The sequence below is a fragment of the Humulus lupulus genome, chromosome 1 (genome assembly GCF_963169125.1).
Source record: "Humulus lupulus chromosome 1, drHumLupu1.1, whole genome shotgun sequence".
In the NCBI taxonomy this organism is placed as follows: Eukaryota; Viridiplantae; Streptophyta; class Magnoliopsida; order Rosales; family Cannabaceae; genus Humulus; species Humulus lupulus.
In genome coordinates this window covers 39495392-39520865 of record NC_084793.1, presented here as the reverse complement: position 1 = coordinate 39520865, position 25474 = coordinate 39495392, and the positions used below count along the sequence as shown (strand labels likewise).

The window sequence follows — 25474 nt, the reverse complement described above, 5'->3', positions numbered from 1 at the left end:
CGGTGCCTTCTTCACAGATCCCCAGAAACGCCCATGACAATCCATGAGGAGGGGCTGGGACAGGCTCACAAAAGCACAACGCTCCAACAAATCCCTCTATGCCACGATCAGAGTGCTAGGCATAGAGATCTAGGGACGTTGGAGTAGAACAGAGTCAGGCTAATTTAGTTCGTCCTGATGGAACAAGGATAGCCTCACCAATAAGGCATCCTCCGTCCCTGTAAGACATCTAACACCACCTCGTACTCAACGAGATATTCCAGCTTATGGGGATAGCGGGAGAAATCCTCCCCCATCCGCGAATAATTCCGCCCTACAAATGCGTGTTGAGAATCCAGGCCCTCGATCTCAACCGCGACCTGTAAGCTTCCAAACGGAAGTTATTGGATAGGAAGCCATCGTGGTGGCATGTCCGAGAGTGACCTAAGACATCATTTGAGTTCAGCGTAGAGTCCTTGATATAATCCACAGTCCGACTTGCACGATCATCTGAAGTCACAGAGAAGGTATCCAGCCCGGGATGAAGATATTAGCTATACTCTACACGAGGGAGGTCCATCCATAGTACGTGACAACGGGAATGCCTCACCTAACCAAGCTTGAGCTTGGAGGGACAATAACCCGTTAAACGCGTATGATAGGATAGGAGCTGTTGAATAACCCATAACTAACCTAGGGATTAGGGACCAAACCCTTGAGAGACTAGCTCTAATGGAAGAACAAATGAAAAGACTCTTGTTCGGGAAGGAAAAGGATGGTTACGACTCAGACGAGGAGCTCGAGCCTTTTGCTCCAAACATTGCGGTGGCAACATATCCTATAGGTTTTAGGATGCCACACATGTCAAAGTTTGATGGAGATGGAGATCCATCCAATCACCTCGGAATGTTTAACACCATGAAGATGACCCACAATGTCGGGCTCGATCTAAGGTGTATCTTGTTCCCTGCAACTCTGGTTAGGCCTGTCAGGTAGTGGTTTAAACAATACAAGAGGCACTCCATAAGCTCGTGGAAGAAATTTTCTTCCAATTTCAAAAAATCATTTCGAGCTTCACAGGCAACTCAGGCTGAGGCTGATTCTTTGGCCAATGTGAAGTAGCAACCTCGCGAGACGCTGAAGGCATATCTAAGAAGATTTTCCAATGTTAATGCATGAGCTAGGGATGCTGATGACAGTTCTAAGCTCATGGCGATGAGGACGGGAATCCTCATCGGGGGTGACCTGTGGCAGGAGCTCCAAAGAAAATGAGTCAAGAGTGTAGACGAATTCTTCGCCCGAGCTCAAGAATGAATAAACCTGGAGGAGGCGCGGGCTTATGTCGCAAGAACCAGCTAGACCCCTGTCCAACCCGTTGGAGCGGCAACGGATGTTGCAGCTACGACTCAAACCGTTGTCCATAATAACCAAGGGGGGAATAACAAAAGGAAGGGGAGTGGTGAGGGTGATCAGAGCGGGTCAAAGAAAAACAAGTCCGTGGAGAAGTTCAAACCTGTCTACGCTACTTATATCAACCTAACAGACACCCGGGAGCACATTTTTTTGGAAAATTCTAATCGCCTTCCATGGAAGAAGCCAGAACCATTAAGGAACCATAGGGCGAAGAGAGACCCCTCACAATTCTGCCAATTCCATAATGACATCAGTCATAACACTAATGACTGTCGGCACCTGAATGATGAAATTCAAACTCTCATCAAAGCCGGACCGCTGTCCCAATACGCCCAAAATCGGGTGGTTCCTAATCAGCCCGCCGGGCAGAACCCTCAATCAATCCCTGAAGCTTCGATAGGCCAATCTGGAGCTCAAGATAATCAGGTTGAACCTCATTTGATAGTGGGAGGAGATATAACCACTATTGTGGGAGGACCTCATTTGGTGGGCACGAGCAATGGGGCCTAAAATAGGTACATCAACGAGCTGAAGGCTCATAACGGGGTGGGGTTCGTCTCGGAGCAATGATTGGAAAAGCAACCAATCAGTTTCATGGAAGAGGATGCTAGCCACGTTCAATTCCCACATAATGATCCGCTGGTAGTAACCGTTCAGCTCACCAACTGAAGGGTTCAAAGAACACTAGTAGATAATGGAAGCTCTGTAAATCTACTTTTCAAGTCCACCCTGGAAAAAATGGGGTTATCCGTAACCGATTTTGAGGCGACCTCGATGACCTTGTACGGGTTTTCAGGTGAAGGGTCAGCAGCCATCGGGACAATCAGACTGGTGGTGACATTAAGAGAAGAGTCATGAACTGTTTCCAAAGTACTCGAGTTCGTGGTAATCGATTGTCCGGCCGCATACAATGTGATTTTGGGCCGACCTGGCATTTGAAGCCATAACCTTTATCTGCCACCTGGCAATGAAATTCCCCTCAGCTATGAGGATATGCACAGTTAGAGGTGATCAGCTCGCTGCCAGGGAATGCTATAACATTTCTATGAAATGAAAATCATAACCCGGGCAGCAAGCGATGGTAAAAAATGACGGAGGTGAGGAGTCCCAGGAAGTAGAAGTTACTCGTGGGACGGAAGAACCTCAGCAAGAAGAGGATAGTGATGTCGCCCAACGCGACAACATTGACCTGCGGGTAGGCGAAGACAGATTAGAGCTCAAAGCCATAGAAGAGCTCGAGGAAGTAAACATTGATCCCAAAGAAGCTTCAAGAGTCGTAAAGATTGGAAATAATCTTGACGACAAAAGAAAGACAGAGCTGGTCCATTTTTTACATAAAAACCTGGACGTCTTCACTTGGTCGCATGAGGATATGGTGGGAATCAGTCCGAATACAATAATGCACACTTTAAATTTGGACAAGAATGTGCCTGCAAAATCCCAAAAACGAAGACTTTTGGGAACGGTCCGAGCTGAAGCCCTTGAGGAAGAAGTAAATCGGTTACTAAAATGCATGTTTATCTAGGAGGCAAAATACCTGATCTGGGTGGCTAATCCTGTGCTGGTCCTGAAGCTGAACGGGAAGTGGAGAACCTATATCGACTTCTCCGACCTAAAGAAAGCTTGTCCCAAGGACTGTTTCCCACTGCCCAGGATTGACCAGTTGGTAGATGCCATGGAAGGTCACGAGCTCATGTCTTTCATGGATGTGTACTTTGGATATAACCAGATCGCAATGAACCCTGCAGACCAAGAGCATACTAGTTTCATGACCGAGCATAACGTACATTGTTACAAAGTTATGCCATTCAGATTGAAAAATGCCGAGGCTACATACCAACGCTTGGTCAACAAAATGTTCGCTAACCAAATCAGGAGAAATATGGAGGTGTATGTCGATGACATGCTTGTCAAGTCGAAGACTACCAATAACCATGTATCCGATCTGGAAGAATGTTTCAGGATATTAAGGGGATATAACATGAAGCTGAATCCCCAAAAATGCACTTTCGGGGTAGCATCTAGAAAGTTTATGGGGTTCATAGTCAACACGAGGGGAAAAGAGGCGAATCCTGAAAAAATTAGATCGTTGTTAGAAATGTCTTCACCCAAGTCGCGAAAAGAAGTCCAAGGCCTAACTGGAAGGGTGGCGGCTTTGAATCGCTTCATTTCAAAATCCATTGACAAGTGTCTGCCATTCTACAATTTTCTCAAAGGAAACAAGAAATTTGAGTGGGTCGAGGAGTGCAAACAGGCATTCCACAACCTAAAAATGCATCTGGCCGAGCCCCTGGTATTATCTAAACTAATACCTGGAGAGTCTCTGTTCCTTTATCTGGCTGTGACAGAGAATGCAATTAGTGCCATGTTAGCTTGAGAAGAAGATCGTGCTCAGAAACCAGTGTATTATGTAAGCAAGAGGCTTCTCGGAGCTGAGTCACGATACTTACTGATAGAGAAACTGGCATTCTGTCTGATATTGGCTTCCAGAAAGCTTAGGTCATACTTCCAGTCCCATTTTATCAACGTTCTAACCGACCAACCTTTAAGGCAGGTTTTGCGAAAACCCGAAACGTCGGGACGTCTTCTAAAATGGGCAATCGAACTTAGCCAATTCAAGATATTGTACATGCCACAGACTTCAATCAAAATTCGGGCCCTTGCTGATTTTATGGATGAATGCACCGGTTTTCAAGACGAGCTCATGAGAGAGTCGGTGCATGAATTATGGAAAATCTTCGTTGATGGATCATCGAACGAGAATGGATCGAAAGCTGGAATAATCTTAATCTCGCCAGAGGGACATTGATTCCATACAACTCTAAGATTTGGAATTGAGGCATCCAACAATGAAGCAGAATATGAGGCCTTACTGGCAGGGCTAAGGGTGGCAAGAGAGCTGAAGGCGAAAGCCATTCAATGCTATAGTGATTCCCAACTCGTGGTAAATCAGGTATTGGGGGAGTATCAAGCTCGAGGCATCAAGATGGTGGCCTACCTAGCTAAGGTAAAGGGGGAACTGTCTAAATTTGAGTCTAGCTTTGTTGAATAGATACCCCGCGAGCAGAAATTCTAACGAACCCCTCGCTCTTAATAATGATTTATTCAATGTACCTAAACCTAGGACCAATAAACGTCAAAAGACCAATAACGATAATATGACATATTTATGGCACTTGAGACTATGTCACATTGGCTATGATAGGATTCAGAGACTTACAAAGGATGGACCTTTAAGGGAACTCACGTTAGGTGAATTACCTATCTGTGAATCTTGTCTAGAAGGCAAACTGACCAAGCGTCTATTCTCTACAAAGGGTGATAGGGCCAAAGAACCACTTGGTCTTGTGCATTCCGATGTTTGTGGACCTTTGAATGTACAAGCCAGGGGTGATTTTGAGTATTTCATCACTTTCATTTGTGATTACTCTAGATACTCATGTCTTTACCTAATGCATAGGAAATCAGAAACATTTTCAAAGTTTCAGGAATTCCTAGCAATGGCTCAGAACCAATTAGGTAAAACGTTAAAGATCTTGCGATCTGATAAGAGTGGAGAATATTTGGATATGCAGTTCCAAGATCATTTAACTGAACTTGGGATTTTATCACAACTTACTGCCCCCAGGTACTCCGCAACAAAATGGTGTAGCGAAACGCCGGAACAGAACTTTATTGGAAATGGTTAGATGCATGCTTAGTTACTCAACTCTACCAACTTCGTTCTGGGGACATGTAATTGAAACTGCGAATGAAATTCTCAATGTCGTGTCGTCTAAATCAATCCCCAAATCACCTTTAGAACATTGGAATGGTCGTGAACCTAGTTTATGCCATTGTAGAATCTAGGGGTGTCTCGCCCACGTCCTAAGGAAAAAGGAGGGAAAGCTAGAGCTGCGAACTGAAGTTTGCATGTTTGTTGTCTATCCTAAAGGTACTTGGGGTGGACTTTTCTATAGTCATTCAGAAAAGAAAGTGATTACTTCTACGAATGCTACTTTTATGGAAAATGACTATGTCCAAAATTTCAAACCTCGCAGCAAAGTAGTTTTAGAGGAGATGGTTAAAGAATTGACTCCAACCAATGTTACATCGTCATCAACATGATTTGATAAAGAAATTCCCACTCTTCATGTCCAACCGACGCAAGTCGATTCAAATGAAGAAAATACCACTGTTCCTGAGCAAACAGTCACGGAGCCTCGTCGTAGTGAGAGGGTTTCTAGGAACTCAGTTCGCTATGGTTTGGATGGTGAAACCAATATGGTTGTTGGTGACACTAGTGATGATGATCCATTGTCTTTCAAACAGGCAATGGATAGTCCTGAAAAGGAACTATGGCTCAAAGCCATCCATGTACTCAAATTCCGTCTGGGATCTTGTGGAAGCACCTAGTGACTTTAGGGTCATTGGGTGCAAGTGGATCTACAAGAAGAAACAAGGTGTTGATGGAAATATTGAGACTTATAAAGCTTGATTAGTGGCAAAGGGTTATACCCAAAGAGAAGGCGTGGACTATGAGGAAACTTTTAGTCTAGTAGCCATGCTCAAACCCATTCGCATCCTCCTATCCATAGCAGCCGCTCTCGACTATGAGATCTTGCAAATGGACGTCAAGACAACTTTTCTTAATGGAAAGCTTGATGAAGTCATTTATATGGATCAACCAGAAGGATTTAAAGTAGTTGGACAAGAAGGAAAAGTTTGCAAGTTGAATAGGTCCATCTATGGACTTAAGCAAGCTTCTCGTTCCGGGAATCTTAGGTTTGATAAAATAATCAAAACCTATGGCTTTGAACAAAATATTGATGAGCCCTATGTTTACCAACTGAAGGCAAATCAAATACTAGTATTCCTAGTTCTTTATGTATATGATATCTTACTCATCGGAAACAATGTTAAGAAATTATCAGATGTGAAGAATTGGCTGAGCACTCAATTCCAGATGAAGGATTTGGGTGAAGCGAGTTATGTTCTAGGTATCGAGATCATCAGGGATAGAAAGAACAGACTCTTAGCCCTATCTCAAGCAGCTTACATAAATAAAGTGCTTGAACTTTTCTCAATGAAAAATTCCAAGAAAGGGCGTCTACCGTCCCGCCGTGGAATTCATCTTTCAAAGAAGCAGTCTCCCCAGACTCATGAAGAGGAAGATGCAATGAGAAAAGTTCCTTATGCATCTGTAATGGGAAGTCTGATGTATGCCATGCTGTGTACTAGACCAGATATCTGCTATGCAGTGGGAGTAGTGAGCAGGTATCAGTCAAACCCAGGACCAGAACATTCGATAGCAGTTAAGCATATCCTGAAGTATTTGAGACAGACTAGGGATTATAGGTTAGTCTACAAGGGTGGTGTTTTGAACCCTGTAGGCTACACCGATTCAGATTTTCAGACTGATATCGATGACAAGAAGTCTACTTCTGGAATGGTGTTTACTCTTTGGGGTGGAGCTGTGATTTGGAGAAGCGTAAAGCAGTCTGCAATCTCAGATTCTACCGTGGAGGCTAAGTACATAGTTGCGTCAGAAGCAGCTAAGGAAATAGTCTGGCTAAAGAAGTTCTATTCAGATCTTGGTGTTATTCCAGAAATGGATAAACCGCTTGTGTTGTTTTGTGACAATACAAGAGCGATAGCCAACTCGAAAGAACCTCGAAGTCATAAGAGAAGTAAGCATATAGAAATGAAGTATCACATTATTCGAGAATATGTGGCCAGGGGAGATGTAAAGGTTATGAAGATTGCAACTGAAGACAATCTTGCGGATCCGTTTACAAAGACACTACCAGAAGCTACATTTGATAAGCATATCAAGGAAATGAGATTAGTAGAATTAAGGCATTAGTTTCAATCAGTGCAAGTGGGAATTTGTTGGGGTTTTATGCCCTAATTAAAACTCAAATTCTTTGTAATCTCATTTTATTATCAATAGAAGAATATAAATCATTTTTTGACTTGGTCAATCACTTTGCTCACATGTTTTATTTTCATGATTATTTGTTTAATATAAACTTCTATTAAATCCCGAGCATATAACTAATCTTATCTATAGTGACGTAATCACAGTGGAATATAAATATGATTATATGTTCAAAATAAGTTAGTCCTAAGATTAGTCAGTGCACAGGATTTACACTGACTTGCCAATCTACGATATGATCTACTTACACATTACAGTGTTATGTTCTTTCCAGAACATTAGCAAAGTAGATAAGATCAGGTGTATTTGTTACATCGGACAGGACCGATATTGACAGTTGATAAGATAAGTAAACGTACCGTTATTATCTATTCTAGTCATATCAGATAGTTGACCATAAGGTCAATTCAATCTCAATTCTGAGTGGTTAGTAATCTAACTGATTGTATTATTTGAGTTCTTTGACTTGTTCGTTACTAGCTTACCCTACGGACTAGCCCATACTTACATCTTGGGAACTCGGTAGTATAATAGAGTGTGAGTGTTAATCATAGATATGAACATATATAACTTCTGATCTAGAAGTGAAACAATGGTTTCCTTTTAGTTTGGTTCAAGGTGCTAAATGATAGAGATCTCATTTCAGTAATTAAATTAGTTTACTGAAATATCATTTACAAGGAACTAAGTGTTTTAAGGATAAAATACAATGACGGGTAAAACGATATTTTAGTCTTATCTCATTGTAGACCGTCTATAGAGGATTGTGTGTCAATTATGGTTGTAACAATGAATAATTAATAGCGTATCTATATTTGTTATAGAGCATTTTATGAATTCAAGAGTGCGATTCCGAGTCTATAGTGGAGTCACGAGGAATTAATAAGTTTGTAAATTTATTTGTTAGATTTATGATAACTTATTGGAGCTTGATTTCACAAGCCCATGGTCCCCAATGTACTTTGGATAAAATCATCTAGATAGTCTCAATTAATTGATTTAATTATCAATTAGAATTATCAAAGTTGACCCGGTCAATTTTGGATAGTTTCACAGAGTTATGTAATTTTGAAAAGAAAAGAGAAATTATGGCAGATTTATTAATTAAGATAAATTGGTATCTAAATTAATAAATAAGTTTAAATCAAGGTTCAAATTATAAATAATTAATTTGATAAAGGATTTAAATAATTATTTAATTAATTAAATCAATAGAAAATAATACAAGCCTTGATTTTAAGTCCAATGGGCTTATAATCAAATAGGAAATTTCACGGGCCTAAAGCCCATGATAATTTCGACCTAGGGCTTTAAAATAACTATTATTTTATTGATTTTTTAATTAATTTAAATGGCCTAATTGAGTCTATAAAATGAGTACTTAGAGAAAAGTCAAAACATAAGTTTTATAAGTTACAAGTCAGATTTTCTGATAGTTTTAGATTCTCTCTAAACACAAGTCATTTTCTAAGTACTACCATCTTAAAACTATTATCAATAGTACTACCATCAATGTAAGGCTTATTTATAAAAGTCTTTTCAATTAAATAACAGATGGATTATTAAATAACCATTTCTTAGTTTTATTGCGAACTCGTGTTCTCATAATTGTAAAAGCAACTAGGAAAGTTTATACATTCTGGTTACTTAGGGGGCACATAACCGAGGACAATGAATTTTTTGAAAAAGTTAAGCCTGCCCGGATAAGATTAAAAACTTAGAAGCTGTGAAAAATTGATTATTCAATGGCTTTTTAAAGCTCGAGTTTTCAATAAACCTAGCACGAACTAAGTTTAAATCATATAAAACCTTGGATATAACCAGGTCCGAAGCTTAGAGGCTTGGAGAAATTGATTATTCAACGGATCTTTAAAGCCCGATTTTCAATAAACCTAGCATGAACTAAACATAAATTTTAAAAAAAAAAACCTGGATATAACCAGGTCCGAGGCCTGGTTCTCAACAGGTATAATGCTATTAAGCTTATTAAAAGCCCTGGATATAACCAGGTTCAAGGCCTGATTTTTAACAGGAATGACGCAAATAAGAGAGCAAAATCTTGGATACAACCAAGATTGATATAATCTTTCTCGATCCTTAAGATTTTGAATGTGCAAGAGTCTAAGGATTCATAAACATGAGAAAATAATAAAGGAAAGACAAATAGATCACAAGTTAGATGTATATTCAAATAAGAAAAAAATATTGCCACATCGAAGAGAAAAAACCTCAAGCTAAGCCCGAAGGCAATTGTTTTAATCCTAGGGGGTTGTTAGAAAATGATAATGATTACAAAAGAAAATCTTAAATAAGGTCATTGGGTTCCGTCAGCTCGCCCCACTGAAGAAACCTCCTCACCGTCTCCCTCAGCTGCTTCGAAAGCCTCACCAATTTCCGAGGGTTCTTGCGAAAGCCAAATCTTGAATTTAGCAAGATACATATCCCACAGCTGGGGCTCCATGAAGGAGAAGTTCCCGTCCTGGTTGAAAGCCCAGCAATGGTAAAGCATCTCCTCCATTGTTGACGATGACAATGTCGCTTCCTCCTTGGCTTTAACTTTGGCCTCGATTAGCTTCGCTTTGAGTTCATCATTTTAGCCCTGAAGTTGTTCAACACGACGGCTCGCCTCTGCGACCTGAGCCTGAGAGGCGGACAATGCATTTTTTGCGGATTGCTCGCTCTCTTAGGAAGAGATAAGGGCAGCCTTAGCAGCATTCTCACTCTCCTGAGCAACTGTCAGGGTGGCTTTGGCGGCATGCTCACTCTCCTGAGTAGCATTCAAGGTGACTATGGCAGTGGCTAGCTCGAATCGGAGCTCTTCGTTTCTGGCTTTAGCACGAGCTATGCTTCGGTATTGAGCTAGGATGGATTGCAGAATAACAAAGCAAGTTAATAAAAAAAAAGGGGAGGAAGGACACATAGTAAATAAAAAGAATCAGAAGTGGGAAAAAGACTCATGGTGATGTCCATCCCCATAGCAGACTCGAGGACATCCTCCGGGCTGCGCTCCTCTATGGCCCTCAGATCCCTAGCACTAGCTTTATATGCATGGCCCACCATGTGACTTGCTGTCTCATATACGATACCTCGAAAGGCCTCGGGGATCTTGTCCAGATCGTGTGGCTCAACTGGTATCCGGACGACAGGGGCCTCGGTTTGAATTACCTGGGGGTGTGAATGAGGCATATGTTTAGGAAGGAAAGGAGGAACTTGCCGAACGGTGACAGTTGTCACCAGAGCTGGCTCTCAAGCAGAGCTCGCATCTTTACCCTTAGAGGGGGATTTTGTAGTATCCCCCATTTTATGGGTAGCCTTCTTCGCCACCCTGAGCCTTTTCACGACGGGACCAGTTCTGGACCTTTTAGCCTGAAAGGCACTCCTTAAATCAGGAGCTCCTATCGATTCCATCTCTTCACCTGAAAAGAACAAAGACAAGTTAATTCACAAGAATAATGTTTCAAAGGTATATATATATATAAGAATAAGGATCCTACCCTCCGAGCTATGGGAGGAATCTATTATGATCAGCTCAGGTGTATGGAACGGGCTAGGCACGACCTCCAAATCTTGGATTAACGGAGGGGAGGGGGAGTCTAAGGATACAACCTCTTGGATCCTAGGGGGTTCAGGTCCCTCCTCGGGGCTGGATTCATCTACGTACTGCTTGAACCCAAGAGCAAATGCACCTTGGAGTATAGAAGGCCAAGTCCTACGGTTTAGCGTGTTATCGACTACAACGGTGCCTCTGGGATAGTTGTGGTCATTGCGAACTACAAAATGATCCACACATTGGAGGAGGGTTACGTTTAGATCCAGATTGGTGGGATGGCGGCTAACGAGCTGGTTAGGATTAAAGCGTATTAACCTAAAACTGGCAGCAGCTCGATCTAACTCTCTAAAGGGGTATGAGTTACCTTGGCCGGAGGGGCCAGCTGCTGCCCCCGACGCAGCTCAATTAGAATCGGGCCCCTGGTTAACTTTGGGAGCCCATCTTTTTTGCATGAGGGGCACTACAGTCTCTTCCTTGAAAGTGTCCTCAGCAGTTGGCAAGGCCTCTTGAGAGGAGGGGAGTTCGAGGATAACCAGGAGTGGAGCTTGGGTCCTCAGAGCTAGTGTCTGACCCTCGCCGATCAACTTGCATGCCAACATGGTGGCATCATTCACGACCTGGCGATAATCTTTTTCCGTGGGAGGGAGACGGGACAAAGTCTCGTACTGACCCTCGAGGGTCTCAGATTGTTCCGTCCTCGCGAATATAGCTGCACAAGGAACAAACTTAATCAGAATATATATATAAATTTATTTACAAAGGGATAAAAATTCACGTGTTGAGTGTACAAAGATAGAAGACTTACGAGGTTAGTTGAAGTAGCGATGTTCGCAATTTCTGAATCCATTCGACATAAAGAATGAATCTTTATAGTCATTTGGATGGCTGGGGAGCTCGATGACGGAAGCGGAGTTCGGAAACCAAGTAAGGTAGTAGAATCCATCACCTCGTCCCTTCTGGTTAGGGCTCGCTTTTAGGCAGAAGAAATATAAAATGTTTGCGGGAGTGGGGACCTCCCACTCATGCCTCAAGAACAGATATTTCAGTCCTGCCAGAAGTCTATAAGAATTTGGGGGGAGCTGGAAGGGAGCCAACTTGACGTAGTTTAAAAAATCTACGAAGTATTGGTCTAATGAAAGGAAAGCACCAACATTTAGGTGCTCGTCACTCCAAGCCCCATAATCGTCTTGGAATAGGCACAACTCCGCTCTCCTTCAAAGGCAGGTCGGGCAAGGAGACCGTCAGCCCCTAGTTCGATGTTATGACTTGGCAGAATTTTATTTACTCTCCCCTGTGTCGTAATCTTTGAGACTATATGTTCAGCCTCGAAGAAAGCATTGGGGTCGACGACGACCTCCCTCTCCACCACAGGACTAAAATTTGGGATAGGAGATTTGGAGGCGACCTGTTTGCCTTTGTACTTATGCTGGGTAGATGAGCTCGTGGCGGTCTTCTTTGGAGGTGCCATAATTCAGATCGCCTGACGACAAAGCGACCTAGTTAGTAGGCGACCTAAGATGGTCTATAACTATGATCGTGGAGGTACGGAGGACGAAGAGGACTACTTTCAACATTTGAAAGTTTATACAAGCTAAAGTTTGTCCTAGCCTCATCGCGATACCCTAGGCTATGCGCCTGTATTTCTTAAAATCCCCATATACTTCGGGATCCGTGTGTTAGAAATGTCAGACCCACTACTTTCCTTTGGAAAATGGTTTAGTGCAAAACCACCTAAAGAATCGTAACCCCTAAGCTACCTGGTATTAAACCTAAAAATCCTTTGGATTCTATACCCCAAACAGGTATTCTTTAAACCGATTTTCCATTAGAGCTACCCCAGATTAACCTAGAAATTTGTCCATTTTTATGAATGTCTTATTTTTAAAATACATTTGGATTCATTCATGGAACCTAAACCGAAAACTATTTCCTATTAGCACTTAGAAATAGCCTAAAGATGCCGAAAATTGAACATATTCAAAGTAGAAATAAAAAAAAAATTAAACCAGGGGATGAAATACTTATAGGAAACATGTTCGATTCAGAGAGGGTGTAGATACGTCCACGGGAAGCTTCTGAAGGTCTGGGATACGATGAAAAGTTCTGGGGATTCTGGAGAAGACGAAAGGAAGGTTGAGAGTTTGAAAAGGGAGATTTTTTTGAATACAAATGTGGTGAAGTCTGAGGACTGATCACCCTATTTCAACGTAAACTACGGAAATTAATCTGGGCCATCCAATTGAGTTAGCTCGAGATCCAAGGGCCAAGATTAAGCAGACCAGATGGCGGCAAAAAGTTGACAGGACAGTTATTTCAGTCCTCGAAACCCGAATGGACGCCAATCGCAGAAAGCCACGTGTCTAGCACTTGAGTAATAGGCAGGCACGATTTTATGTGACAGAAGTCTAAAAGCCCCTACTGTGTATGTCAGAAAATGACGACATCAAACACGAGCAGGAGCTTGGGGGCAAATGTTGCACCCTGATTTTAGCACGAGTTCACTCACTCAGTTAGGGTACATCTGGTAGGTAAATACATGGAAAGATAACGAAGTAGAATATCTGATTATTAATCATGTGAGTAGCTCGAGATTCATAATGGGCAGACCTAATGTTAGGCATCCAGAATTAAACACGAGCTCAGAGTCAGATAACTGTCAAAGCATGAGCTCGGGTGAGATATGCAACTCGTGATGGATTAGACAACGCATACTGAAGGATCTCAAGAGTCGGGGATTCTTTATACGCTCATTAGTGACCAGGTTGTATCGTATTTATGTCATTTATTACCCGAGATAGGAAGAACTTATTTATTATGTTATCAAATCATCTCCCAATGTAAATGAGAATAATTTGTATTAATTATATACCATATGTATAATTACGCGGTGTATTGACACGGTTACTAACAACTGTCCATGGAATTCCCCTATAAATACTGGGAATATTGGACAGGAAATGAGACCATTATTCTGTATTACCGAAACTCTGCGAAAATAGAGAGAGAGATAGTAATAATATTGGCTCGTGGACTAGGTAGATACTAACCATTGAACCACGTAAAAGTTCTATATTTTTGAGTGAGTTTTGGTTATTTCCTTACGGTTTAATATTAAGCGCTAATCTACCATTTTTATTTCTTAATATCTCGTTGGCGAAAAATCGCGTCAACAGTGTGTTACACCGACCTACTGTGTGTTACACCATAGGTTTGTTCGATAACCGACCTACCGTGTGTTACACCATAGGTCAGTTTACACGGTAGGTTGGTTATCGAACCGACCTACCGTGTGTTACAACATAGGTCAGTTAGCCGCCAATCGACCTATGAACGTTTATAGGTCGTTTTAACCAACCTCCCATACATTTTTTGTACAAGTGAGATATTTTTTTATTTTGAAAAAAGAGATAGAGACCTTTATCTTAGACTCACCTCCTCTCATCACATATATAAATAACCCTCACTTTTAGCAAAGTAAAACCATGATAATAATAAAAAACTTAACAACCCAATACAAACAAAAAACTACTCCACTCCCGTGTAGTCTAAAAAGGATAATCCCTCAAAGTCAAAACAGTTAGTACGATACACCCATGTTATGTTTGGAGAGAATGGTAAATTGAATTGTTTTATTTTTTTATTTTAATGGATTTTAGATATGTATGAAATTTAAATTATTTGGAAAGATTAATTTAACCACCAGATTAATTCACTTTAGAATGATATATTTTGATCTCATTATTTTTTTATATGTATATGATCACTGTGTTATAAAATTACACTATATTTTATTTTTGATTCAATACAATAATATCCTATCAATATCAATAATACGTTAACAAAGTAATTAGAAAACAAAAAGTAAGACTTTGATTTAGAAATACAAAATAGTAGGAATGAAGGTTTGTAAAAGTCGTGATAAAAGAAAAGTGACATTTACAATTTCATGAAAGATTTCTTTAAACAAAGGGTAAGAGTAGAAATAAACGACAAAACCAATGGACTTTATGTTTTACACAATTTGTTTTAACAATACTAAATGTTTGAATTTTGTTTCGTTATTCAAAATTATTCACATTTCCTTAAAAATTTACAAAAAATTTAGAACTGTAGCTTATATACGTGTATAAGAATATAAAATTCACCATAATGATATAAAAAGCGCACACCATTATATTTACAATATTGAATATTGACATGAACAATATTTATGATTTGGGATACCATTTGAGACTTTTGCACACAAACGTATTTCTCTTGAATTTGAAATAAAAAAAATTATTTTAAAAGAAAAGAAAGCTATTTTTTTGAATTATATATACTTTATTTCCAATTCTTGAAAAGGCTATCCTATCCTAAATGGAAAATCCCCACGACAAAAATTGCCTCTTCAACTGACACATCTTAGAATTTTCCTTCTGACTGAAAAAAGAAGTAAGGAAAAAAATACTATAAAGACAAAAACAAAAAAACAAAGAAAAGGAAAACAAAGAAAAAAAAGAGGGAAATCAAAACAAGACAAAAGACAAAAGTACAGAAAACAGACATCCGAGTCTCTTGAGCAGCTTAAAACGACGTCGTGTTACACGAAAGAGAAGTAAAAAAGAACACAGGATATACAGTAGAGCTTGGTGTAGACGAACGTAGCTTCCTCCTTCACCGTGTACTGCACTCTCTTTCCGTCGCTTTCAGGAATCTTTTTAAACGACTCCTCTCTCTCTCTCTCTCTCTGAAATTTTGAACTTGAACTCTTCTCCTTCTTCGCTTGCTTTGATTTGGGTTCTCGTGCCCCTCTCTCTGTCTAAATTGGTCAAAATTGGTAAGAGGCTTTAATCTTCGTCTTCTGGCTTTTTATTTTATTGGTTTCATGGAAAATGGTTGCGAAGTGTTCAAGAAGCTGAAGATTCACCCCTCCTCATAATTTATTGAAGTTTCGCCATTTCGGTGCTTCTTCTTTCTCTTTTATCTTCTGTTTGTTTGCTGTTACTTACTTAATGCTTTTTTCCTGAGCTTTCTGGACTTTTGGGGCTTCATGGTTAGGTTTTGAAGCTCTTCTTTATTTTTATTTATTTTCTTACCAACATTCATACGCACACGTCTAGTTTTGTATAATATATATATATATATACATTTTCCAGTTTTATGTTTCATTTTAGATTTTGAGGGAACAATTTATCTTTTTTGACATTGTTCTTGGAGGTTTTGTACGCCTTGGGTTTTAACAAGCCTTCACATTTTAGATAATTTTCATTGAAGTTATTTATTTTTGGTATTCTTGTAGGTGGGATATACGTTTAAATAATTTGGGTCCTACATTAAATAAGGTGGGTCATTTGCGTTTGGTTTCGTACAAACTAAATTGATCCCTGTTGATTTTTCATTTATTGTGCTACTACTTGTGAATAATCCCTGTAGATATATGGTGGACAAGACTCAAGAGTCACCAATATATATCTATGTTGGGTACTGGGAGGGGCAAGATGGTAGTATGTATAGTACGTACACTTGAGAAGTTCAAAGTGGGAAAATCTTTCCCTGATTTTGGTGCCCTTTTATACTGTTCTTTTGCCTAGTAAATCCACGAGCATCTCATTTTGATATTTTCAAATAGATTTAGGCTTCAGAGTTGGATAAAACCCGAGGATGGCTTTTCTGTAACCATTCACTGCTTTGATAGAAAGCTCATTGCTTGTTTTGGTGCGTTGAAACATCATATAACCATATTATTCAATTTCTCATCCAATATTGGTTACAAGCCAGGTACACTAGGTTGGCCTTATTTCAGAGATGGAGCAGTATGAAATTCTAGAGCAGATTGGGAAAGGTTCTTTCGGTTCAGCTCTTCTCGTAAGGCATAAGCATGAAAACAAGAAGTGAGTAACCTTCCCGTTCATGTCTAAGGATTAATATGATTGTTTGAAGAGTTATAAACATATTGTTTTTTTTTCCTTTTTATTTTTGTTGTCCATAGGTATGTCCTGAAGAAGATCCGTCTTGCCCGACAAACTGATAGAACTCGCCGTTCTGCCCACCAAGAGGTTATTATGTTAATATGCCCATCACTTCTTGTTTGAAGTTATGCTACTTTCTTAAGAAATCAATAAATATAACTATCTTTGAGGTTTTTGTCTGGTGGTCTTATGGTTGAACGCAGTGCTTATTATTCTCATGCTATTTTGGAAATAAAATGTGGTTTTATCTTAGTGTTTGATGGCATATGAGTAAAAACATTAGTAACTATGTTACTTCCTCTTTTGGTTGCTATGTTTCCATCACATGTTGAATACTGTTTGTTTTATAATCCTTGGTTATCTTCTCAGATTTCTTGAACGTCATCTGATGGCCATGATGTCTCTTTTTCTTATTTCAAGTTTGTTTGAATTTGAGCTTTTAAATTGGTATGCTGTCATAATTTATGATGGTTGGTACTTTTGGTATTTCTAGTAAAATTTTCTGCCATGGTAGATGAATTTGATGTAGCATATTTACCGTGTGAGATTTATGTTGATTTCTTTCATTAAATTGGCAGATGGAGCTGATATCTAAAGCGCGGAATCCATTTATTGTGGAGTACAAAGATTCATGGGTAGAAAAGGTGATCGTCTAATGAGAAACATTTTTCGTTCTTTATTATAAATAAATAACACATTTCTACTGTTTAATTTTGCGTGTACAATTCACACTTTTTCTACTCTGTTTGTGATATATATATATATATATATATTGTGTTGGGATAATTTCGGCGAAAATCCTTAGGTAATCTTGTTTGTAACATTGAAGTCCCTAAGTAATTTTTTGGTGGCAAAACTCCCTGTTGTTAGTATTTTGGTGTGCAATTGGTCCGTCAGTGGCTGTTAACTGTATTAACTGTGCCATGTGTCCATTCCGGATTGGATTAAAAAAAATAATATATAGGGACTTAAGTGCTACACATGATTATATAAGGATTTTTGCCGCACATATCCATATTTCATATTATTATATTTTAACTACATTTGTGTTTATAAATAATTTCACTTCTTATTATATAAATATATTTTTTATAATTTTTTTTCATCATTTTATAATATAATTTCTATAATTTAATTGAATAATTTTGATAAATTAATTATAATATATTATTATAGTATAGATCAATATGCATGTATTTAATTTATCTAAAATATTCTATATATAATTATTATAGTATATTTTTCTTTAATAAAAGTATATATACTTAATTAATTTTATAGTTTATTTTTTGACCATTTTATGGTCTACATAATCAATCAGTTATAAAGTATTATTATTATATTATAAATTAATATACATGTATTATTGATTAATATTAATTTATTTAAAATAAAGAAATTATACTATAAAATGACAAAAAAAATATTTATATAATTAGAAGTAAAATTATTTATAAAACGAAAAGGTGGTTGAAAATAATGATATGAAACATGGATATGTGCGGCAAAAATCATTAAGTAATTATATTTGTAGCACTTAAGTCCTTATGTTGTATTTTTTTTTATCCAATCTGAAATGCACACGTGTCACCGTTAATTATTAACGGTGAGGGACTAGTTGTTCACCAAAATACGAAAAGTAGAGACTTTACCACCAAAAAAATTACTTAGGGACTTAAATGCTACAAACATAATAACATAGAGATTTTCACCGCAATTATCCCTATTCTGTTTTCCTTCCTAGTAAGCTTTATAGATAAGTTAAAATGAGTTGATATCTTGCTAGAAATTTGTATGTATTTGTTTATTTTGACATCTTGTAATGGACTTTTGGTACTACTTTCAGGGTTGCTTTGTATGCATTATTATAGGATATTGTGAAGGCGGAGACATGTATGTTATTTTCTTAGCTTGAATCAGTGCGTGTGTTTTTTAACTGAGCAAATTTTGATACCGGCTATATTTTGATCCTTGCATTCTGGTAATCGATCTTTTACAGGGCAGATGCTATTAAAAGAACCAACGGTGTTCAATTTACTGAAGAGGTTGTTGTCTAGCAACCTTAATGTTTCACTATCATGTCTTAACTGCAGTGATTCCGTTACTTAAAAATAATTTGTTTTGTACTTGATACTGAATTCTGCAGAAACTTTGTAAATGGCTTGTTCAACTCTTGATGGCACTTGATTATTTGCATGCAAATCATATCCTTCATCGTGATGTAAAGGTCAGTGGAAAAACACATGCAGATTTGTTTAGAGTACATGCATGGAATCCAAAATTTACTTTGAATGTTTTTCAATTGCTTCAGTGTTCAAATATATTTTTGACGAGGGATCAAGACATACGCTTAGGTAAAATTTCATTTACCTTGTCTCTATCATTGGTAATTTACAATTTGACATTACAAGTACCACTCCTGTCATTCGCATATACTTTGATTTATATTATTATCATTGTTACAATATTCTATTTGAAATTGTATGTGCTAATGTGTTGAGATCAATGATGGAATCAGGTGATTTTGGTCTTGCAAAAAAGCTAACTTCTGATGATCTTGCTTCCTCTGTGAGTGGCCAAGACTAACAAACATTACTTTCTTGTTCCATTCCCTCTCTATGCTTCTTAATGTCGATCTTCTGCATGCAGGTTGTGGGAACTCCAAGTTATATGTGCCCTGAACTTCTCGCTGATATACCATATGGTTCCAAGTCAGATATTTGGTCTTTAGGTTAGTTGTTTTCCTCTTCTATTCTCCAGAAGCTAGAACATGACTGTAGGCTGTCATTATATTAGTTTCTGTCTCTATAGCTTATAAGCATAATGCAATTTTTTTCTTCACAGGATGCTGCATATATGAAATGGCTGCTCACAAACCTGCTTTTAAAGCATTTGTAAGTTGCTGTTAATAAATTAGGAACCTTCTTTATCTTTATCTCGTTTGTTTTCTTTGGATTACATTATCAAGAAAAAGATGAAATAGTAAATTTGTTTTCTTATCAGTCTTATATAAAAGTTATTATTCACGGTGAATTCAATCCCTCACTGTTTGCCAAGCTAGCTTACTTGTACTTTTATATTTTAGTGATTTGTATGTTTCTGGTGTTTTGATTGCTCAGGATATGCAAGGTCTGATAAACAAAATAAATAAGTCCATTGTGGCTCCACTTCCGACTATGTACTCTGTTGCATTGTGAGTCAGTTTTCCTCCTTGTTTGCTTCATAATCTTGTAGATGAAACTATTTCATATGTTTCACATTCTGTAATGAGTTGATTCTTTACATTTTTTCAATCATAAATTGTGTTAAAGCAATCTCTTATCATTTCAGCAGTGATTTGAAATAACTTGGATTATTCTGTGTAATCATATTTTCCTTGATTAGTAAGATCACTGAGATGTTTTCTGTTTCCCCTTTTGCAGTAGAAGCCTTGTTAAAAGCATGCTGCGGAAAAATCCAGAATTTAGACCAAGTGTGAGTCTCTTTTTTCTTTCAATAAAATATTGTCAAATGGCATTTGCCTTTTCCCATTAAATATGAACACGGAAGTTTAGCTTATAATTGTTGAAGTTTATCCCTATTTTGCCAGGCTGCAGAGTTGCTTGGTCATCCACATCTTCAACCTCATGTCCTAAAGGTTCATATGAAATTAAATAGCCCTCGACGGAGTACTTTTCCTGTTGCATGGTCCGATTCTAACTACATAAAGAAGACAAGGTTTATGGAGCCTGCAGTTGTTCCAGTTCATATAATCAGAGAGAAAAGACGGTCACTCAGCAATGACAGGGCTTTAAATCCCAGTATATCTGGAACTGAACAAGACTCACCATGTTCTTCCAAGATGACACAAAGATTCCCACGTTGTTTGGACTATAAGTTCACTGAATTGTCCATCAGCAGCCGCAGTTCACACGAAGACTATGATATTGAAAAGTCAGTAACAACAAAATTCTCAAGTGTTGCTCAAACTCCAAGATTGACACCAGTAAAACATTCTATTACTCCAAGGAGACAGATAACAACGACCAAGATTCCTCATATTGCTTCGAAACGTGATTCAGTAAGTTTTTATAAACAACCATTTTCTACTAATAATCTATTACTGTACAAAGCCAATGCAATATGGATTGTAACTGGTAAGATTAGATCTGCTTTGAAACACTACCTATGATATATGTAATCCCTTATTTCCTAGAAGTTTTGCCTATGTTTTCTAATTTCTATTTGGATTTTGCACTTCACTCTAATAGTCTATTATATAAATTTTAGAGCTCTGCATATAGTATTTGCTTCTTCTGACCATAGCCTTATCTTTGCAGCTTCCAATGTCGCGCATTCCAGCAAAAAACTCATCCCAGGCAACAAGGAGAGTATCCCTTCCATTGGCAACTAGAGGCACAACTTTGGAATCCCCTTACAGAAACAATATTGGTCTCCTTGGCAGTGTGGATTCTCCAGATGTTTCTGTCAACGCCCCACGGATTGACAGGATTGCTGAGTTCCCCTTAGCCTCTTCAGAAGACCCTGTTTTTCCCATCCGAAAAACCTCATCAATATCAGCACAGTGTTCTTCTTCAGCAGATATTGCAGCAGACCGCTCGATCATGAAGGACAAGTGCACAGTGCAGGTTGTAGAAAAAGCCTTTTCCAGACGTAGCATCTCAGACTGGAGTCATGGGGAAATACGGAAGGGAAGTGAGCCATCTGAACATAATCCTACTACAGGAGCATGCAGCAAGTCATCTGCTGAGTCACAACAGCGTCGGTTTGACACATCATCCTACCAGCAACGTGCTGAGGCTTTGGAAGGACTGTTGGAGTTCAGTGCGCGTCTCTTGCAGCAGGAACGGTTCGACGAGCTGGGTGTGCTGTTGAAACCTTTTGGACTAGAGAAGGTTTCTCCGAGGGAGACTGCCATTTGGTTGGCTAAAAGCTTCAAGGAGACTGCTACCTAACATAGATGGAAATCCTAATGTTGGTCATTTGATTCCGTTTCCAATTTGTAAATTGTACATGAAAGGGCTCAAAGAAGTTCAGAGTTGTCTTCAAACTCAGAAGACATTACTTAACTGGGACTGTTAGAATTTGATTGATAGATTAGGCTTCACGGGTGATCCTGTTTGTTTTGTTTGTTTGTAATTTTCTTCCCCTACTAACGGCTGTGTTTTTTAGCGCTTGAGTTTCTAATTTTAGGTAATTGGGTCAGTTTGGACCTATATTTTCAAATTTTATTGCTGCATTTTTCTTTCTAATGATCTATTATTAGATAATAGTCAATATCATGAGCCTTAGCAATAATTTGCATATTTTATAATTTAAAAGCAAAACCAATTTGAAATTCTTATAGGCCTCGTACTGATAACCCATATATTATTATTAAATATAACAAAATGGCGCCATTTGTTTTCTTTGAAAAAAAATTATACTGATTTTAAACACTTCCCGGCCTAACAACAGTCGGCGAACATGGACAAAGCTGAAATCTTAGAGCTTTTCGAACTCCCTTACTCGGATCTCCTACTCCTATCCTCAGATTGTGTTCAATCATCGTCTTCGTCTCCGGCGGAGCTTCAGAGACTAGATTTAGTGAAACGACACATAATGGAAACCCTAGGGCCCATGGGCCCAGGCCTGTTATCAGTTTCCGGCGTTCCCAATTCCTCGGTTCTCCGCCGGGACCTTCCACTCGCTCGTAATCTCGCTCTTCTCGATTCAGACCGTCGCATTCGCATTCTCAAGGTGAGTAAAGGTAATTGGGTTCTAGACGCTACAATCGATTTTCGATTATGATCGTATTTATTTATTTATTGGGTTTAGGAGAACCAATTGGGGAGTGACGTCCCGTTGAAGAATCCGGGGAGAAATGTGTCATCTTTTGCGATGCAATTGAGGTACGGCGAGCAGAATTCGAGTTCGAGAGGAGATTTAGTGTTTAGTGATAGGGCAAAGGAGTTTGAGAACCTGGGAGGTAATTTGAAGGAGCTAGGGTTTTGCATGATGGAGCTCGGGCTCCGACTCGCTCGAGTCTGCGATTCCGCCATTGGAGGCCGAGAATTGGAGCAGAGTTTATTGGAGTCGCGTGCGTCCAAAGGACGTCTTATCCACTATCATTCGAAGCTAGATGCGCGGCTTCTTCTGAAACTAAATGCAAAGAAAAAGGGTGAGAATTCGAAACGAGAACAGAAGAAGATAGAGCAAGCCCATGTCGAGCAGGAAGCTTCAAAGGCATGCTCTGGTTCAGATTTATGGCAGCAATGGCACTATGATTATGGGATATTTACTATTCTGACGGCACCACTTTTTCTCTTGCAAGCAATTGAAGAAGAAGATCAATTCATGGAGTATCGTTATAAAGAATGTGGTTACCCCAACGGCCATACATGCTTGCAAATACATGATCCCAACAAGAAAGGCATTTTCATGGCGAATTCCTCTCCTGAAAGTTTTATCATTCAGGTTGGGGAATCAGCTGAGGTACTTTCAAAAGGCAAGCTTCGGGCGGCTCTTCATTCTGTTTCAAGACCTGGGAAGTTGGAAAATTTGAGCAGAGAAACCTTTGTGGTGTTCCTGCAGCCAGCATGGGAAAAAGTTCTGTGCATTTCGGGTGACCCTATGAAGTGCTTGGGTTTAGAGGACCAATGTCTGAACCCGTTGTCTTCCGAGGAAGAAGAAGGCATCGGTGAGAGAATTGAAGAAATCGAGAAGGTAGTACCACCATTATCGTCTCGGTTAAAGAACGGTATGACTTTTGCTGAGTTTTCCCGTGAAACCACCAGGCAGTATTATGGTGGCAGTGGTTTGCAATCTAATAGATAAAACAGACTTTTGTGCTATGAAAATTGCTATTACAAGGGAAAATAATGGAAAAATCTTCATTAGATTGATTGGCCTTCTCTTTAATTATTATTTGTATGTTTAGTTGCTTCCTATTTGTCTGGGTGCATCTTCATACAGAGAAAAAACTACTATTTTACAACAGGAAAGGACCCACCAAAATTTTTGGAAAGAGTTTTTTAATTTCTTGGATTCCAAGTGTGGAGTAAGTAATCTTTATTCAATTTTGGCTGATTGGTTAGGAAGGTTTAGTAGCCTAGTCTAGTAAATAAATAAAGTAGAAACTTTAGTAGCTGTACTATCTGGTTCAGTGTCATGTGCAGATGCTATACTGCTAATCTAGTCATTCATCTGGTCCTTGGAATATTAATCATGTTATATATAAGAGGACATAAATCAATTTCTGCCTGCCTCATGGGATTCACAATATTGGGTAATAAATCACATTGATCTTGATTTGTGTTGGAAATCATCTATTTTGTATTTTAAATTTCTGTCTGGAAAAAACGTTTAGTTGTAGTCAAAAGCTGTTTACCGAGTTCTGATATATTTTACTAATGCAACTAAGATATTTCTCTCTCTCTTTTTCTAGTTTTATCTAATGCTTTTCAGATCTGTGATATAAGCATCAGAACTATTAGAGGTCATCATTAACTTTACCTTAAGCTTACAGGTTTAGATTGCCGCAAAAATTCACAATATACAGTGGGAACGAGGATCAATACTGTTGTGAATGTGATACTAGAAACCCCCAAAAAAGATTAATGAGCAAAGTCCTTTTTCGAAAAGATAATCCAATCAAGTTAGTGGATTGTTGTGCAAAGTAATCATCATCATTAAGTTGGAGAATCCTGCTTTGTATCATTTGATGTTGATGTAAGCAAACACTTTCCCTTTAGTTTTGAAATTTTGGAAAGACAAAGGCAGGAAGAATCTTTTTATCTTAATGGAAGGAACAAAAGAAAGGAAATTGTCATTCTATGCATTACATACTATGCATTACCCCACAGGGCTGAGGGCATGGTTCTGACTTTTACTGTTTTATGCCATTATGCATAAACTATTATTATGTGCTCATAAATCACATTTATGCATTCTTCATGCAAAGCGTACAACTTGCCTCTACTGCCATATTGATAACCTTTTGATGTTCAATTACAAATGAATATCCTTCTTGCTAATGTATGCTTCATATAATCACATATTCACACTTAAAAAAAGAAAATAGCAAGGGTTTGAATAACCACGAAGTAAGAAAGTACATAATTAGAACTGTTATGGAAAATGAAAGGTGGTAATGATCATTGGGAAAATGTGGCAAAAGGAATAAAGGTTGTCTCTGTGGTCCATAATCATGAGCTATAAAACAAATGCCTTAAAATCGAAAAAGAACAAGACTGTCTCTCTTATTGTATCAGCTTTGATCCCTTTGCTCTGAATTTTTGAAAAAAACATTTGTTCATAGGACGAAAGACCTGAGGGATTAGATGATGACGTGTGCAGGCACGCGCATTTTAGCACAAGTCTCTCTCTGGAGCGCAGCTTTGTTGTCCCAAAACAGTAAAGAAAAAAAATTAAAAAATGCTTTCAGCTGAATTTGTCTGGATTTCTAAACTTGTCGGCTCTGGACCTTGCCAAGACCTCAGGCCCATTAGGAACACAATCACTTAGGCCACCACCAAGGACTTCTTAATGTGCTTTTCTCTGTATTTGGGGACCCCTCTTGAAAACTGAGCCAGAGATTCTTGCTGAATTAGAAGGAAAACTTCAAAAATCCAAAAAATTTGGATTCATAAGCTTTAAGACATAAGAGTAGAGTAACTTTAA

At 38.6% G+C, this 25474-nt stretch overlaps 2 protein-coding genes across 6 annotated transcripts; both read left to right on the top strand.

Annotated features, from left to right (window-relative positions):
• The first annotated feature begins 15363 nt into the window (after nt 1-15363).
• LOC133791554 (serine/threonine-protein kinase Nek2) lies at nt 15364-22039 on the top strand. Of its 5 annotated transcripts, none has more exons than XM_062229479.1 (16): nt 15364-15681; nt 16144-16186; nt 16623-16735; nt 16834-16900; nt 17392-17457; nt 18660-18706; nt 18813-18858; nt 18960-19040; nt 19125-19167; nt 19332-19381; nt 19463-19544; nt 19658-19707; nt 19933-20006; nt 20236-20287; nt 20403-20873; nt 21133-22039. In XM_062229479.1, exons 3-16 carry the CDS (start codon nt 16650-16652, stop codon nt 21766-21768), a joined length of 1851 nt encoding a protein of 616 aa, XP_062085463.1. In that variant the 5' UTR covers nt 15364-15681; nt 16144-16186; nt 16623-16649; the 3' UTR covers nt 21769-22039. The 5 variants fall into 5 exon arrangements, with proteins under 5 accessions (XP_062085463.1, XP_062085470.1, XP_062085478.1 ...); XM_062229489.1 differs by lacking the exon at nt 15364-15681 and adding an exon at nt 15690-15806; XM_062229486.1 differs by lacking the exon at nt 16144-16186.
• A 100-nt stretch (nt 22040-22139) lies between these two features.
• Nucleotides 22140-23698, top strand: LOC133791575 (uncharacterized). The gene is made up of 2 exons (XM_062229500.1): nt 22140-22552; nt 22631-23698. The coding sequence occupies exons 1-2, from the start codon at nt 22280-22282 to the stop codon at nt 23627-23629; spliced, it is 1272 nt and encodes a 423-aa protein (XP_062085484.1). The 5' UTR covers nt 22140-22279; the 3' UTR covers nt 23630-23698.
• Nucleotides 23699-25474: the final 1776 nt, after the last annotated feature.

Bases quoted from the DNA above. Each gene is read 5' to 3' on its own strand.
- LOC133791554 (XM_062229486.1), top strand. From the start codon at position 16,650: ATGGAGCAGTATGAAATTCTAGAGCAGATTGGGAAAGGTTCTTTCGGT. The intron at 18,859-18,959 runs GTTGTTGTCTAG...TGAATTCTGCAG, and splicing joins GTGTTCAATTTACTGAAGAG to AAACTTTGTAAATGGCTTGT. The intron at 19,708-19,932 runs GTAAGTTGCTGT...TTGATTGCTCAG, and splicing joins AACCTGCTTTTAAAGCATTT to GATATGCAAGGTCTGATAAA.
- LOC133791575 (XM_062229500.1), top strand. From the start codon at position 22,280: ATGGACAAAGCTGAAATCTTAGAGCTTTTCGAACTCCCTTACTCGGAT. The intron at 22,553-22,630 runs GTGAGTAAAGGT...TATTGGGTTTAG, and splicing joins GTCGCATTCGCATTCTCAAG to GAGAACCAATTGGGGAGTGA.